The sequence below is a fragment of the Bison bison genome, unplaced genomic scaffold (assembly GCF_000754665.1).
Source record: "Bison bison bison isolate TAMUID 2011002044 unplaced genomic scaffold, Bison_UMD1.0 scf7180017864503, whole genome shotgun sequence".
Taxonomy (NCBI): Eukaryota; Metazoa; Chordata; class Mammalia; order Artiodactyla; family Bovidae; genus Bison; species Bison bison.
Genome location: NW_011495061.1, coordinates 6,520,210 through 6,535,778, shown reverse-complemented (window position 1 = coordinate 6,535,778; position 15,569 = coordinate 6,520,210). Strand labels below are relative to the sequence as shown.

At 40.0% G+C, this 15,569-nt stretch overlaps 1 protein-coding gene across 1 annotated transcript in view; it reads left to right on the top strand.

The window, feature by feature from the left end:
- SBF2 (SET binding factor 2) overlaps positions 1 to 15,569 on the top strand; it is a 502,701-nt gene that overhangs the window by 418,734 nt on the left and 68,398 nt on the right. The window contains exons 18-24 of the mRNA XM_010829324.1: positions 1,814 to 1,984; positions 4,485 to 4,747; positions 6,050 to 6,222; positions 7,053 to 7,126; positions 8,579 to 8,774; positions 13,701 to 13,828; positions 15,369 to 15,544. Of these exons, the coding sequence (XP_010827626.1) occupies positions 1,814 to 1,984; positions 4,485 to 4,747; positions 6,050 to 6,222; positions 7,053 to 7,126; positions 8,579 to 8,774; positions 13,701 to 13,828; positions 15,369 to 15,544 (1,181 nt within the window). The remainder of the gene's footprint in view (positions 1 to 1,813; positions 1,985 to 4,484; positions 4,748 to 6,049; positions 6,223 to 7,052; positions 7,127 to 8,578; positions 8,775 to 13,700; positions 13,829 to 15,368; positions 15,545 to 15,569) is intronic.

The window sequence follows — 15,569 nt, the reverse complement described above, 5'->3', positions numbered from 1 at the left end:
GCCTGGTGGGCTGCAGTCCATGGGGTCGCTGAGTCGGACACGACTGAGCAACTTCACTTTCACTTTTCACTTTCATGCATTGGAGAAGGAAATGGCAACCCACTCCAGTGTTCTTGCCTGGAGAATCCCAGGGACGGGGAGCCTGGTGGGCTGCTGTCTATGGGGTCACACAGAGTCGGGCACAACTGCAGCGACTTAGCAGCAGCAGCAGCAGTACATTTCATGGTTTGCATGATTTATTCCAGTTGAAGATTTACTCTGCTCTAGACCAAGAAGGAAGTTTGTATGTATTGAGCATATAATTTTTGACCAGGTACCTTATACATTTGTTATGTGTCCCTAAGAAAAGAAAGAACTCTGCTACATAACTGTTATGTATGCAACTTTAACAGTGATCTTCAGTGTTCAATATTTCAGCAGAAAAGAATTCACTTATTAATTGCTTCAAAAGAAAACTTACATTATCAGAAACTTTAGTTTTACTGATAGAGAAAAAATTAATTCAATTCTAAAGAATAAAATGGACTGAAAAGTTGTCTAATGAGACCATTATCAAGTATTTGCTGAGAAATAATAGATTTAAATTTTTTTTGAGACATTTTTAACTTTGAGAAATGAAAGCAACAGCTGTGGAAAGGTGAGTCAGGTCATATCAGAGGTTTCAACTAATACAATTATGTAAAGTTTAAAAATAAAATAAAATTTAAAAAATAAATTAATTAGAAAAAAAGGCAGAATATTACTCTGGGAAATGAAACCTAAAATAAAAGATTAAAATAACAAAGAGTTGTACTAACCGTTATTCAATTTATATATGATTTGCTTTCAGTTTCTTTTCTTTTTTCTTTTTTGGTTTCAGTTTCTTTTCAAGATAATTTGTTACAATAAAAAGGGCAGGGGATTTGGAAACAAACTTTGGGCTTGAAACCTAGTTCTACCACTTAGGTAATTGCTATATGGCCTTGGGCAATCACTCAGTTAAACCTGTTTGAACTTCTGTGTCCTCTTCTTTAATTTGGCAATAACAACATGCATCTTACAAGATTTTCAGTATTAAATGAGATGTATATTTATGAAGTGCTTCAAGTGACTGCAGAGTTAGTTTTCTTTCCCGCTGTTGTTAATCATAGAGTAAGGTTTACTCTTACTTAGAAGCCCAGCAGGGAGTCCTGGGAAGGAAGGTTTGGTTTTAGAGGACCTTCCCACACCCAGACTTGGTTACCAGAAAATACCGTGGCAGCCCTGCTGGCGAGTGTGTGAGCCAGGCAGCAGCCTTCGTAAGGAGGGAAAGGCTTAGAATGAGCAGGCGGGAAATTCATGATACGCCCTCATTCTGTGTGTAAGGCCAAGCTGTAGGCTCACTCGCATTTCAGTTAGTGCCCTCCTAACCCCACCAAAATGTACTCTAATACCAAGTAGAAAAAATTCTGAACTATCTGGAATTTTAGATTTAGGTTGTGATGGATTTTATTATATGTCCTAATTGTAATAACTACCCAACTCTACATTTCCTGCTATATGCACAGTACAGTGTTTAGGTACGTTTCATATATTCTCTAATTCGTATAATACTTTTGATTTTAAAATGTCCCTTTTAAGAGATAAAATGACAGAGACCTTTAAAGGATTTGATAGCAAGCCCATAGTTGCCAGTTAAAAATGTGTACGTTGCTGATTGCTAAGCTTGTATTGCCATAAGATGTGTTTAGATAAATCCTTTGATCACATTCACGATTATCTGTGGCCTCTGTAACCTTCTGAACTATCCTGACCCCGTCAGCTCCATGGTGATATATACTATGTGTTCTCACAGAAACTGGCCCCTGGAGTCAGCCAGTTTGCTTACACCTGTGTACAGGACCACCCCATTTGGACGAATCAGCAGTTTTGGGAGACAACCTTTTATAATGCGGTGCAGGAACAGGTTCGCTCCCTGTATCTCTCGGCCAAGGAGGACAATCATGCCCTGCATCTGAAGCAAAAGGTAAGATAAAGAAATGTATTGGTGTGGGGCTAGGGTCCTGGCTTCAAGGGAAGTTCAGTCAGGTATTATCTAGCCACTTCCTACCAGTGTATTTTTGGAGAAGGCAATGGCAACCCACTCCAGTACTCTTGGCTGGAAAATCCTATGGACGGAGAAGCCTGGTAGGATGCAGTCCATGAGGTCGATAAGAGTCGGGCACGACTGAGCGACTTCACTTTCACTTTTCACTTTCATGCATTGGAGAAGGAAATGGCAACCTACTCCAGTGTTCTTGCCTGGAGAATCCCAGGGACGGGGGAGCCTGGTGGGCTGCCATCTGTGGGGTTGCACAGGGTCGGACACGACTGAAGCGACTTAGCAGCAGCACCAGTGTATTTGGGGTTTACTTTAGGAAGCCGCCTGGTGAGCATCTTTCTTCTATTGATTCCTGATGTTTTTTTTTCCCATAATAACTTCTTACTACAGTTCTGTAGCACTAGAATTGTTTTATTATATTTTAATAAGAATTCCCTGGAAACATTTATAGGAAGTTGAAACAAGTCAACCTAAAATACCTAGGCAGATGTCTCTGTGCAATTAACTTCTTGAAGAAATGTCCAATTAAAGTTGCGTGCTATGTCACTTCAGTCTCGTCCGACTCTTTGCAACCCTGTGGACTATAGCCCACCAGCCTCCTCTGTCCAGGGGATTCTCCAGGCAAGAATACTGGAGTGGGTTGCCATGCCCTCCTCCAGGGGATCTTCCCAACCCAGGGGTCAAACCTGCATCTCTTATGTTTCCTGTAGTGGCAGACGGGTTCTTTACCACTAGTGCTGCCTAGGAAGCCCAAATTAAAGTTAATTGAAATTTTGAAATGTCATACACTAGCTGTCTGATCTTAGGCAGTTCACTTTAGTTTTCTGTGTCTTATTTCTTCATTAGTAAAATGAGCAGACATGATTATTGTAAGCTTTTAATGTCTAATACAAGTGTAGGGCATTGAAGAGTTCCTGGCACATACTAAATCATAAAAGTTAGAAATTACTGTCCTTATTAACTGAACTTAGAGCAGCATGAAGGGCTGATTACCAGTGTTGATTCACTTTAAGAGTAATTTTTTGGAGTAATTTGTTGGGGCTTTTTTACCTTTTTTATTGAGTAATTTTTCCACATGCTGGGCTAATACATCACTGCTGATCCTTTCCTGCATTTTAAATTTTCCTTATACTGTGTGAGATAAATGAACCTAGATAGCTAACTGAAACTGCCTGATATTCATACATTTCTATGCCTCAAATAATTTTAACTATATTATTGGTCTACTCATGAATATGATAAGAACAGAAACTTTTAATAACAAATGGTACTATCTGACATCTATCAGATATTCCAAATTATTACTATACAATTAGTTTTAATTATTTTCTTAATTTAAAACTCAAAAACAACAGATGCACTTGGGTAAAGGAGTAACTTGGGCCACATCCAAAGAGTATTAGCTTGAGGTCATGTTGTAGAGATGATTGGCCTCGTAAGGTGCATAATTTTTAAAGAAAATACAGTGCTGACATGGGTATGAGGGGACCCAGGCAGTGCTAGTGATAAAGAACCTGCCTGCCAGTGCAGGGGATGTGAGAGACACAGGTTCAATCCCTGGGTCAGGAAGATCCCCTGGAGAAGGAAATGGCAACCCACTCCAGTATTCTTGCCTGGGAAATCCCATGGACAGGGGAGCCTGCTGGGCTACAGTTCACGGGGTTGCAAAGTGTCTGACGTGACTGGTGACTTGGCACAACATTGGTATATCTCCAAAACATTCATAAGGCAAATACATGTCATTGCTTCTATGTCCTCTATTCTGTAAAAGTGTGTCTTGGAGCCCCAGGTTAGATATGAGTAAGACTATAGATATACCAGCTCTTCATAAGCTGTAAAGTACTATGCAGGTGTGGGTTACTGCTATTGTTTAACTCTTCAGCCTATGGGAAACCCCTCTTAAAAATCCCATGGACACCTGTATACCCATTTAACGATAATGTTTGACTCCCACATTTACAAGGAAATCTAGCTCTACTTTTTTGTGACTTGGGTCATTCTGTCTTTTTCAACCAGAGAGCAGAAGAAAAGAAACATAGCAGAGTATTAGAAAATGCTACTGGCACGTTTGACCAGAGCATTTACAGGTATTTCAGGTCAACAATTTGTTGTAACTGGCGACTTGAAGGTGATAGAGCCAGAGATAAGTATCAATAAATGCAGTGAAATGTTAGCAGTGAGAAGTGTGTATCTCAGTGCTTTGCTGCTGTCTCCTTGGATTTGTTACATGGCTCCATTCAAGGCCTGTTGGAGCTCAGAAAAAAGAAAGACTAAGTTTCGTGTTCTTGTTATATTTTTTTAATGTATTTCCACTTTTACTGACATAGGTATTTAATAGATGAACTATTAAAACATCTTCCATGTTTTTTGAAGCTTGTGTGAAGTGACAGATTTTGATTTTGTTTTGGTTTGGTTTGGTTTTTAGGATAAACTTCCTGATGACCAATATCAGGAGAAGACAGCAATGGACCTGGCAGCTGAGCAGCTACGCCTTTGGCCCACTCTGAGCAAATCGACTCAGCAGGAGCTGGTGCAGCGTGAGGAAAGCACTGTCTTTAGTCAGGCCATTCACTTTGCAAACCTCATGGTCAATCTGCTGGTTCCGCTGGATTCAAGTAAAAACAAGCTCCTAAGAGCGTCAGCCCCAGGAGATTGGGAGAGTGGGAGCAACAGCATCGTCACAAACAGGTACCGAAATGTGGGCACACACAGACACCCTGTCCTTCTTGGTTTAGCAAAAAATACGAAGTATTTGGGGTAAATGGTGCTATACACATTTCAAAAATTAACCATTGTCCTCACCTTCAGACTTGCTCAGCTTTTCTCTATTAAAGACGTTGACTACATCCAGCTATTCTTAATTACTTCCCATACCCTCTTCTCTTTTATGACCTCTGACTTTTTAAATGTCTCACGCATTATTGATCTAGCCCTTTCAGTTACTTTCTGCCACAGCAACTTACAGAAAGCACTGTGGGAAAGTACTAATGGACTCTGATTAAAGTGATTATTTGTTTCTTGGCCCGCCTTTTCCTCATCTTACCCCTTGCATTTGCCTATAATCATGTCCTCAACCATTCCTTGTTCTAACACTTTCCCTAGTGGCTCAGATGGTAAAGAAACTGCCTACAGTGCAGGAGACCCAGGTTTGATCCCTGGGTCACAAAGATCCCCTGGAGAAGGGAATGGCTTCCCACTCCAGTATCCTAGCGTGGGAAATCCCATGGACAGAGGAGTTTGGCAGGCTTCAGTTCATGGGGTCACAGAGTCGGACACGACTGAGCAACTAACACTATCTCAACCCTAAATACTTCCTGTACCACTGAAAATAAAACCCATAGACCATAAGGCCTAACAGTATCTGGCCCCTGGCTGCTGCTCAGACTTTATTTCTTACACTCTTCTATCAACCAAACTGGCCTCCCTGTTCAACATTCAAAGCATGATACTGCCTCAGGGCCTCTGTACTTGTTATACCCACAATCTGGGATACTCTCTGAAATAGTCACAAGAATCCCTTCATTTAGTGTTCTGCTCTGATGTCACCTACCCAGAGAGACCTTGCTGACTTCCTGTCTTAAGTAGCACATCCATCATTTTCTTTTTTTTTTTTTTAAGGTACTTTGATTTTATTTTATTTTTAAACTTTACAATATTGTATTGGTTCTGCCATATATCGAAATGAATCCGCCACAGGCATACATGCCTTTGTTTCTTTCATGACATTTTCTACAATCTGATTTACATGGTGAGTGACTAAGGCACCTAAGTTGGGTCCAAAGGACAATGCCTGACGGTAGCTTCCAAGTGTAGGCGAAACATCGTGTTTCGCCACTGTCACTTATAGAGGAGCCGTGGAGTTCAGTGGGGTTTCTGCTTGAGTACACATCCCTTTGAGCAAGTTTAAACTGCTGTGGAAAGTCACTGTGATATACTAGTCATTTGTTAAATTTGAGTACTGAGCATGATTTCTTCCCTTGACTTTCTTAGTATTGCAGGAAGTGTAGCTGAGAGCTATGATACAGAAAGTGGGTTTGAAGATTCAGAGAATAATGACATTGCCAATTCTGTTGTGCGTTTCATTACCCGATTTATTGACAAAGTTTGTACGGAGAGTGGAGTTACTCAGGATCATATCAAGAGCCTGCATTGCATGATACCAGGTAATCACTTTGCAGACATCAGAGAACTGGAATATTAGAAATAACTGAATAAGGATTATTCTTATGGGTCATTTTCCAGCATAGCACTTGGCTTCCAAGTAGCTTAGTCATGCTGTTCATTTTTGTTTCGATTTGTTTTTTAAATAGCTTTAAATTGTATAAAATATATGTCATAAAATTTGCCATTTTAAACTTTCTTAAATGTAAAATTCAGTGGCATAAATTATATTCACAATGCTGTACAACTACTACCAATTGTCTATTACCAAAGCTTTTCCATCACCCCTTACAGACAGTCTGTACCCGTTAAGCAGTAGCTCTCCGTTCTCCGCTCTGGCCCTTGGTTGCCTCTTAATTCCTTTTATCTCTATGAATTTGCCTATTATAGATAATGCATATAAGTAAAATCATATAATACTTGTCTTTTTGTGTCTGACTTACTTCCTTTAGCATAGTGTTTTCAAGGTTTTTCCACGTTGTAGCAGGTATTGTGACTTCATTCCTTTTATGACTGAATAATACTCTATTATATGGATATACCATATTTTCTTTATCCATTCATCTGTTGATGGACACTTGAATTGTTGTGACTTTCTGGCTCTTGTAAATAGTACTACTATGAATATTCATACACAAGTGTCTGAGTTTTATTTTCAGTCTTTGGGGGTATATACCTAGGAGTGGAATTGCTGGGTCATATGATAATTCTGTGTTTAGCTTTTTGAAGAACCACCAAACTCTGATTAGTTTTCAATTCCAAAATATCCAGAATTTGTTTTAATTCTGCTTGTTTGGTACTCTTTTATTTTGAATTCTCTGACTCATCCCAGGAATTGTAGCTATGCACATTGAAACCCTAGAAGCAGTGCATCGAGAGAGTAGAAGACTTCCACCTATACAGAAGGTAATTATTCCGGACTGCATGCTTTGAGGGAGTAAGTAAAACCTCCTAAAAACAGCAACAGTAGATTGTTGTGCCACAGAAAGTACCTTCTAACATTCTACAGACCAGCTCTAGTTTTAATGATACATTAAACTTTGAGAGGAGTTTACATGTAGATCCTCATAAAAAGGATGGTGAAGCAGAATAGGAGATCAACAAAGGAGCAATAATAATCTCTTGTTGAGTCTACTTTTATAGGCAGGGCATAAATTGTGAACATTCTAACTTCTAAGCCCAAGCCAAGGTTTTATGTTCTGCCCCCTTCCCCCAAAAAATGACTTAAGGCAATTACTATAAAATCACCAGGTTCCTCAATCTGTATGCATTACAAGCATACATCACAAACATCTGGGAAGTCTATTAAAAATTGAGAGGCCTGAATCTCAGCCCAGCCTCCTGAATTGGAGTACCCTGGGACTTGGCCTGGGAATCTGTACTTTAATAAGTATCTCAGGTGATTATTTTGCAGTTAGTCTGGCACCAGTCTGTGGAACTAGGGTTTAGGACCCTCTTACCTATGTAACAGAACTATTAAAAATAAATTCAAAGGAGAAATCAAAAGCCAGATGGAAAGGAAAGATGAGTCTATCAGAAATCTGAGACACAGTGATCATTATACTTTGGCTTTACATTTTAGCTCTGAGCTTCCTCGAGCCAACAAAGAGAATTGTCCGGATTTGTATAGTTTTTATTGCTCAGTAAAAGAAAATAAGTGTATTAGAGCTTCAGGAGAGATGGACTTTTTTTTTCTAGCACTAAACTCTTGAAGGGAGTGTATCATGTGGTTCCTTATTTCCCAAGATAGGTAAATGGTCATAACTTGGCCGTTTTTTTTGTCTTAATATTTATTAAAGGCTAATAAGTCGTGTCCATTTTTTAAAATATGTTTTTTCAGTTTGCAAACTAACGACGCTTTTGTATAAAACTGAAGCATTAAAGGAGCACACATTGTACAAAATGAAAGTCTCCCATGATTCTCCTCACCCTGACCTCTACCCTTATCTATGACAGTACCAGCTTTAACAGTTTGGTTCATATACTAAAAGGAAATCATAATGTACATACTGGTTGGTAACTCTTTCTACTTAACAATGTATTCTGGCATCTTTCTGTGTTTATGTATCTAGATCCATGCCATTCTTTTTGACGGTTGCAAAATGTTCCGTTGAATAGGTATCTCAACTGGTTTAGTAATTTCCAGCAATTTTACTGTGAATAAGTAATGCTGCAGAGAATCTTTTTACATTTGGATGCAGAAACATCATTTCTGACTCTTCTCAAATCTGTTTACTCATTTTGGCTACATGGGAAGTCTGATTCACATTTTTAGATCTGTAACTGACAAGGGAACCTTACTCTAAGGGTTGGGAATCTCTCTAGAATTGTGTCTAAAATAACTTTGTCTGTTGTTAGCCCAAGATTCTTAGACCTGCTCTACTGCCAGGAGAAGAAATTGTTTGTGAAGGCCTTCGAGTCCTACTGGATCCTGATGGAAGAGAAGAAGCCACTGGAGGCCTTCTTGGAGGCCCTCAGCTTCTGCCAGCAGAAGGAGCCTTGTTCCTTACCACATACAGAATTCTGTTCAGAGGGACTCCCCATGATCAACTAGGTAAGGCTCATATTATGTCATCAGAACAGGGATATCTGTGTGAGGCTTTGCTTCCATCTGTGTGCAGTGATTTGCAGGTCAGTTCAAAATCAAAGTAAGCCTTTTGCCACACACGTATTTTTTTTTAGAATACTGTCTGTCAAACCTAATGATAATTTGGATTCTTATTTAAAGAACCAAGGATATCTTCTAAACAGCAAACTATGGTTCATCCATAGAAACTATAATAATTTCATGAAGTAGCATTTTGTGATTTCAGGGTATTCAGAGTACCAGATGCTAGTGGCATCCCCTGCTGATCTCCCCACCATCTGAATGCTGCAGTAAACTGTTAAGGCTGAGGTTTTCCAGATTCAGGATCCCCTTTGTGAGACGGAGGTGTGCTAAGTATTACAGGGCTGTACAGCACTAACTTAACTGACCCCAGCCACTTCTCTCATTCCGTTTCAACTAATCCTTTCCTCTCTTAGCGGAACGCTCTTCTGCTCACTAAACTCTATCAGCTTCTGTTTTCCACAACTGTCCACAGTCTTCTGCATTAGAAAGAATCGCAGACACTATCAAATCTGAATTATCTTTTCTAAATCACTGTAGTCTCTATGTAAACTATTCTAGTTGACAAGCATATAAGGTTTTGGGTGAAATTATTGGACTCTAGATCAAAAAGCCCAGGTTTCAGTCACTGTTGACCAATCTGGATATCTTAAGTAAGTCCCCTGATCCAAGTTTCAATTTCCCCTTTTATAAAATGAGGGGATCGGATTCGTTTGGTGATAATCCAGTGGTTCTCAGCCTTGACTGTGTATTTGAATTATCTGGGAAGCTTTAAAAAAAAAATTCTGGGTCTAACTCTCAAACAACTAAATTGGAATCTGTAATAGGCTGCTAGAAAGGGGGAGACCCAGATATCTATATAGTTTTGATACATACTGAGGATTGAGATGGCTTAAAGCTCAACATTCAGAAAATGAAGATCATGGCATCCAGTCCCATCACTTCATGGCAAATAGATGCGGAAACAGTGTCAGACTTTATTTTGGGGGGCTCCAAAATCACTGCAGATGGTGACTGCAGCCATGAAATTAAAAGACGCTTACTCCTTAGAAGGAAAGTTATGAGCAACCTAGATAGCATATTCAAAAGCAGAGACATTACTTTGTCCACAAAGGTCCGTCTAGTCAAGGCTATGGTTTTTCCTGTGGTCATGTATGGATGTGCGCCAAAGAATTGATACTTTTGAACTGTGGTGTTGGAGAAGACTCTTGAGAGTCCCTTGGACTGCAAGGAGATCCAACCAGTCCATTCTAAAGGAGATCAGCCCTGGGTGTTCTTTGGAAGGAATGATGCTAAAGCTGAAACTCCAGTACTTTGGCCACCTCATGCAAAGAGTTGACTCATTGGAAAAGACTCTGATGCTGGGAGGGATTGGGGGCAGGAGGAAAAGGGGACGACAGAGGATGAGATGGCTGGATGGCATCACTGACTCGATGGACATGAGTCTGAGTGAACTCCGGGAGTTGGTGATGGACAGGGAGGCCTGGCCTGCTGTGATTCATGGGGTTGCAAAGAGTCAGACACAACTGAGCGACTGAACTGAGGATTGAGAAACATGGGGATACATGGTCACTAGAATTCCTTCCTCATCTGAAATTATTTAGTTGTCATTTGATGAGTATGTACTATATGCTGTGCACTTTGTCAGACAGTGGGATTCAGATATATGAACTGTATTATCTTCAAACTCTCACTATTGTATAATCCTGTGCTTACCTAGAATCAGGTGGTTTATTATCTTGGTCATAAAGATTGTTTACCACATGAAAAGCAAAAAGCCTATAAAATTCAATAAACAACGAATCAACAGGAATAGTTGTGTTCATTTTGAAGAAAAGTAAAAAACAGCAGAATTTCTCAACCTTCTGTCAAATAAATTACATTTGTATTTGTAAGCAAGTATATTTTTAAAACTAGATATCTGGTACTTACCATTTTTTGTACTGAAACCTTTGTGAGCTCAATGGACATACACATAACACTTTGGGCTTGTAAATATATGAGATAGTTGGTCATTTAAACTGCTCTAAATTATGTCTTTTAAAGAAATCAAAGCCATATTTAGTGTGAAAGTTTGCATTGGTCTCTTGTTGCCTGATAATTTGGGGGTTAATTTCACAGTTTAGGAAAATTATTTTCATCAGAGAAAATCTTTTTATTTGCCTCTTTTATTTCTCTTTTAAGGTAAATTTTAAAATTTCTCCTTTAATGACACATAGGAATCTGATCATTTTACATGAGTGATATAAACATAAGTTGTTTAATACATTTTAGAACTAAAATCCTAATGTACGTCTTGATTTTATTTAATCTCTGGGTATGAGTTTAACATAAGAGAATAATCAGAATTTTCCAGGTTAGGAATTTAGAAGTTCAAGGAATGAGGAATTCTGATAATCATAAGTATATTAGTTAATAAAGGGGCTCTTAAGTCAGATATACCTAGTTCACGTCTTACCCTCTCTGGCTTAAGAGCTGAGGGTCCTTGCTCATCACTGTCCTGTTCTGTTACTTGTACTGCTACCTAAAATGCCCACCCTTTTCCCTTCTGCAGATGCAAACCTCCATTCTTCTCAAAGTTCACCTGCCCTGTCACTTCTTCTGGGAATTAATTCTCTAGCCATCTAGCATGCAGACTTCTCGCTCTGAAGTCTTTAAAGCCATGTTCCCTCAAACCTGGGAGCTAATTGCATGCTGTTGTATTCTACATGTGGCTGTCCTCTCCCATGAGGAACTGCTAGCTTTTCAGGGGAGACCTCATGTGTGCTGCTTCTTTTCTAGATGCTTATCTTCATATCCTCAGGTAGCTGATAAATATTTATATTTTTCATTTCTTCCTTTAGTATTTAAACTCTCAAGAATCTTGGGGCTTCTCTGGTGGTTCGGTGGGTAAAAAAATCTGCCTACAATGCGGGAGACCTAGGTTTGATGCCTGGGTTGGGAAGATCCCCTGGAGAAGGGAATGGCTACTCATTCCAGTATTCTGGCCTGGAGAATTCCATGGATTATGTATAGTTCAGTTCAGTCTCTCAGTCGTGTCCAACTCTTTGCAACCTCATGAACTGCAGCATGCCAGGCCTCCCTGTCCATCACCAACTCCCAGAGTCCACCAAACTCATGTCCATTGAGTCGGTGATACTATCCAACCATCTCATCCTCTGTCATCCACTTCTCCAGCCCTCAATCTTTCCCAGCATCAGGGTCTTTTCCAGTGAGTCAGCTCTTCATATCAGGTGGCCAAGGTATTAGAGTTTCAGCTTCAACATCAATTCTTCCAATGAACACCCAGGACTGATCTCCTTTAGGATGGACTGGTTGGATCTCCTTGCAGTCCAAGGGACTCTCAAGAGTCTTCTCCAACACCACAGTTCAAAAGCATCAATTCTTCGGCACTCACCTTTCTTTATAGTCCAACTCTCACATCCATACATGACTACTGGAAAAATCATAGCCTTGACTAGACAGACCTTTGTTGACAAAGTAATATCCTGCTTTTCAATATGCTATCTAGGTTGGTCATAGCCTTCCTTCCAAGGAGTAAGCACCTTTTAATTTCATGGCTGCAGTCACCATCTGCAGTGATTTTGAAGCCCAGAAAAATAAAGTCAGCTGCTGTTTCCACTGTTTCCCCATCTATTTGCCATGAAGTGATGGGACCAGATGCCATGATCTTAGTTTTCTGAAGGTTGAGCTTTAAGCCAACTTTTTCACTCTCCTCTTTCACTTTCATCAAGAGGCTCTTTAGTTCCTCTTCACTTTCTGCCATAAGGGTGGTATCATCTGCATATCTGAGGTTATTGATATTTCTCCCGGTAATCTTGATTCCAGCTTGTGCTTCTTCCAGCCCAGCATTTCTCATGATGTACTCTGCATAGAAGTTAAATAAGCAGCGTGACAATATACAGCCTTGACGTACTCCTTTTCCTATTTGGAACCAGTCTGTTGTTCCATGTCCAGTTCTAACTGTTGCTTCCTGACCTGCATACAGGTTTCTCAAGAAGCAGGTCAGGTGGTCTGGTATTCCCATCTCTTGAAGGATTTTCCAGTGTGTGGTGATCCACACAGTCAAAGGCTTTGGCTTGTCAATAAAGCAGAAATAGATGTTTTTCTGGAACTCTCTTGCTTTTTCCATGATCCAGCGGATGTTGGCAATTTGATCTCTGGTTCCTCTGCCTTTTCTAAAAACCAGCTTGAACATCTGGAAGTTCACAGTTCACTTATTGCTAACGCCTGGCTTGGAAGATTTTGAGCATTACTTTACTAGCGTGTGAGATGAGTGCAATTGTGCGGTAGTTTGAGCATTCTTTGGCATTGCCTTTCTTAAGGATTGGAATGAAAACTGACCTTTTCCAGTCCTGTGGCCACTGCTGAGTTTTCCAAATTTGCTGGCATATTGAGTGTAGCACTTTCACAGCATCATCTTTCAAATGATTTCAAAAGACAAAATTTTAAAGACAAATTTTAACTACCTTAACAGTCTTTTCTCTTTGCTTTATTCTTATATTAAATATAATAAATGTCTTTTCAATATTTGAAGATACTTGTTTTCTTCTGTTTAATACCTACCCTTCCTGTAAGATGCCTTAAACCAGATGATGATGTGTGACACACAATAGGTTGGGGAACTAGAATGAAGGTTGGAAGTTTGGGACCATGCCTGCACTCCAGGAAAGAAATGTGTGTCAGGAATGACTTGCCATGCAACACAATTAATGAATGCAATTCTAGAATCATGGCACTTTGTCTTGCTTCTTTCCTGGACATTGTCCTCTCCAGACACATTTCTCCAGCAGAGGCTGGTAAAATGAGCAGCAGAGACTAGAGATGAGCTGTAAAGTGCTGTTGCTTAGTCTGTGCCCTGTTTTCCTTTAGTTGGTGAGCAGACAGTTGTACGAAGTTTCCCCATTGCCTCCATCACCAAGGAGAAGAAGATCACAATGCAGAACCAGCTACAACAGAACATGCAAGAAGGACTGCAGGTCACATCGGCGTCTTTTCAGGTATCAAGAAAGGGAGCCGCCACTGTGCTGTCAACATTTCTCTACAGATGTTGTCATTTGTAGACATTTGTCATGTCTACAAATGACATCATCTACAAATGATAGCCACTTTCTTTTGATCATATATGGTCAGGAGTTAGAGGAGGAGGAGGAGGAGGTTCTGTGAGGGTAATCTTCAACTGAGTCAGCTCATGAACAGCATTGGATTTATTTAATCCTCTGTTTCCTGAGCCCTTCAGTCAGCTCAGAGTAACAATGGATAATCTGTTGATATTGAGTGATCTCACAAATTCAGACTCACACTGTTGACTCTTATTCTCTGCCATGTAATACTTCAATTTGTGCTTGATAGAGCCTTTAGATAGCATCTCTTGGCATCTGTTTCTGGAGGAAATGCATGTGGCTCTTCTATGGAAGAGGCAGATCTCTGAGAATTACAGCAAGGGCTAAAGTACTGTTGATTATAAGTAAACCTTGGTGAAGCCAAGGTTTTTCCAGGGAGCGCTAAACATTTCAGAACTTGTGGGAATTACTGATGCTAACCAGACACTCAGAAGAGTGATCTTTTCTTAGTTTTGCTTTTTTAAAAAAAAAAAAAAATAATTCTCAAGAGCACATTTTGCTCTTCCCACTCTTGTGCCTTGTTTCTGACTTCTCAGATTTCCAGGGATTCCAGTTCTTGCTCTGTTCCTTCCAGTCAAGAAGCTCTCCCTAATACTTCCATATTCTGGTTGTGTGAAATGTAAGCCTTCTAATCTGTAGGTCCAGACCTGCTCTGGCCAGATGACAGTACTGATCTCTTAGGGATTTCTTCATTATTCCAACTGCCAAAGGACTCTAAACTAGAATGCTGTGGTCTCAGAGCTCTGCCTCTTCCGTAGAAGAGCCACAGGCATTTCCTCCAGAAACAGATGCCAAGAGACACTGTCTAAAGGCTCTATCAAACACATGGGTCTACCAATTAGGATTCTAGTCAAACTTAATTTTTTCTCCCTAGATTTATAAGTATCTCTGGATAGGAAGACACTTCCTTAGGCAAAATCCCCTATCTAGGACCACCAGTAGTTGTTAAACAAGGACACAATTCCTACTCCAGCCACTATAAGTTAACTTCCCTATCGCATCTAAAAAAGACAGTCCTGAATTCCCTGGCAGTCCAGTGGTTAGGACTCCACACTTTCATTGCTGAGGGCCCGGGTTCAACTCTGGTCAAGGAACTAACATCCCACAAGCCACACAGTGCAGCCAAAAAGGAAAAGAAATTGAGAAAAGATAGTCTTAAAGAAACCCAACTTCAACATACATTATTTTCCTTACCAACCAACCATCTATCACAAGTAAACCTTTCTGAGCCCTCAATTTATTGAGCCCTTTTTTATTTTTAAAAATTTTAAATTGTATTGCATGATATCCAAAGTCCCTTCAACCTCTAACCTCTTGTCATTTAGTATTGTTATTTTTTTGTTATTTCAGTAATTGGCGGGGAAGCTACCTAGAAATCCTTAATGTTTCTGATATGTTTAATTTCTTCTGTCTCTAGTTGGTTAAAGTGGCATTTGATGAAGAAGTGAGCCCAGAAGTCGTAGAGGTCTTCAGGAAGCAGCTGATGAAGCTCCGTTACCCTCAGTCCGTTTTTACCACCTTTGCCTTTGCTGCTGGACAAACTACCCCACAGATCATTTCACCCAAGCAGAAGGAGAAGAACACTTCCTTTCGGTGAGGAGACAGTTTCTTCATTTCA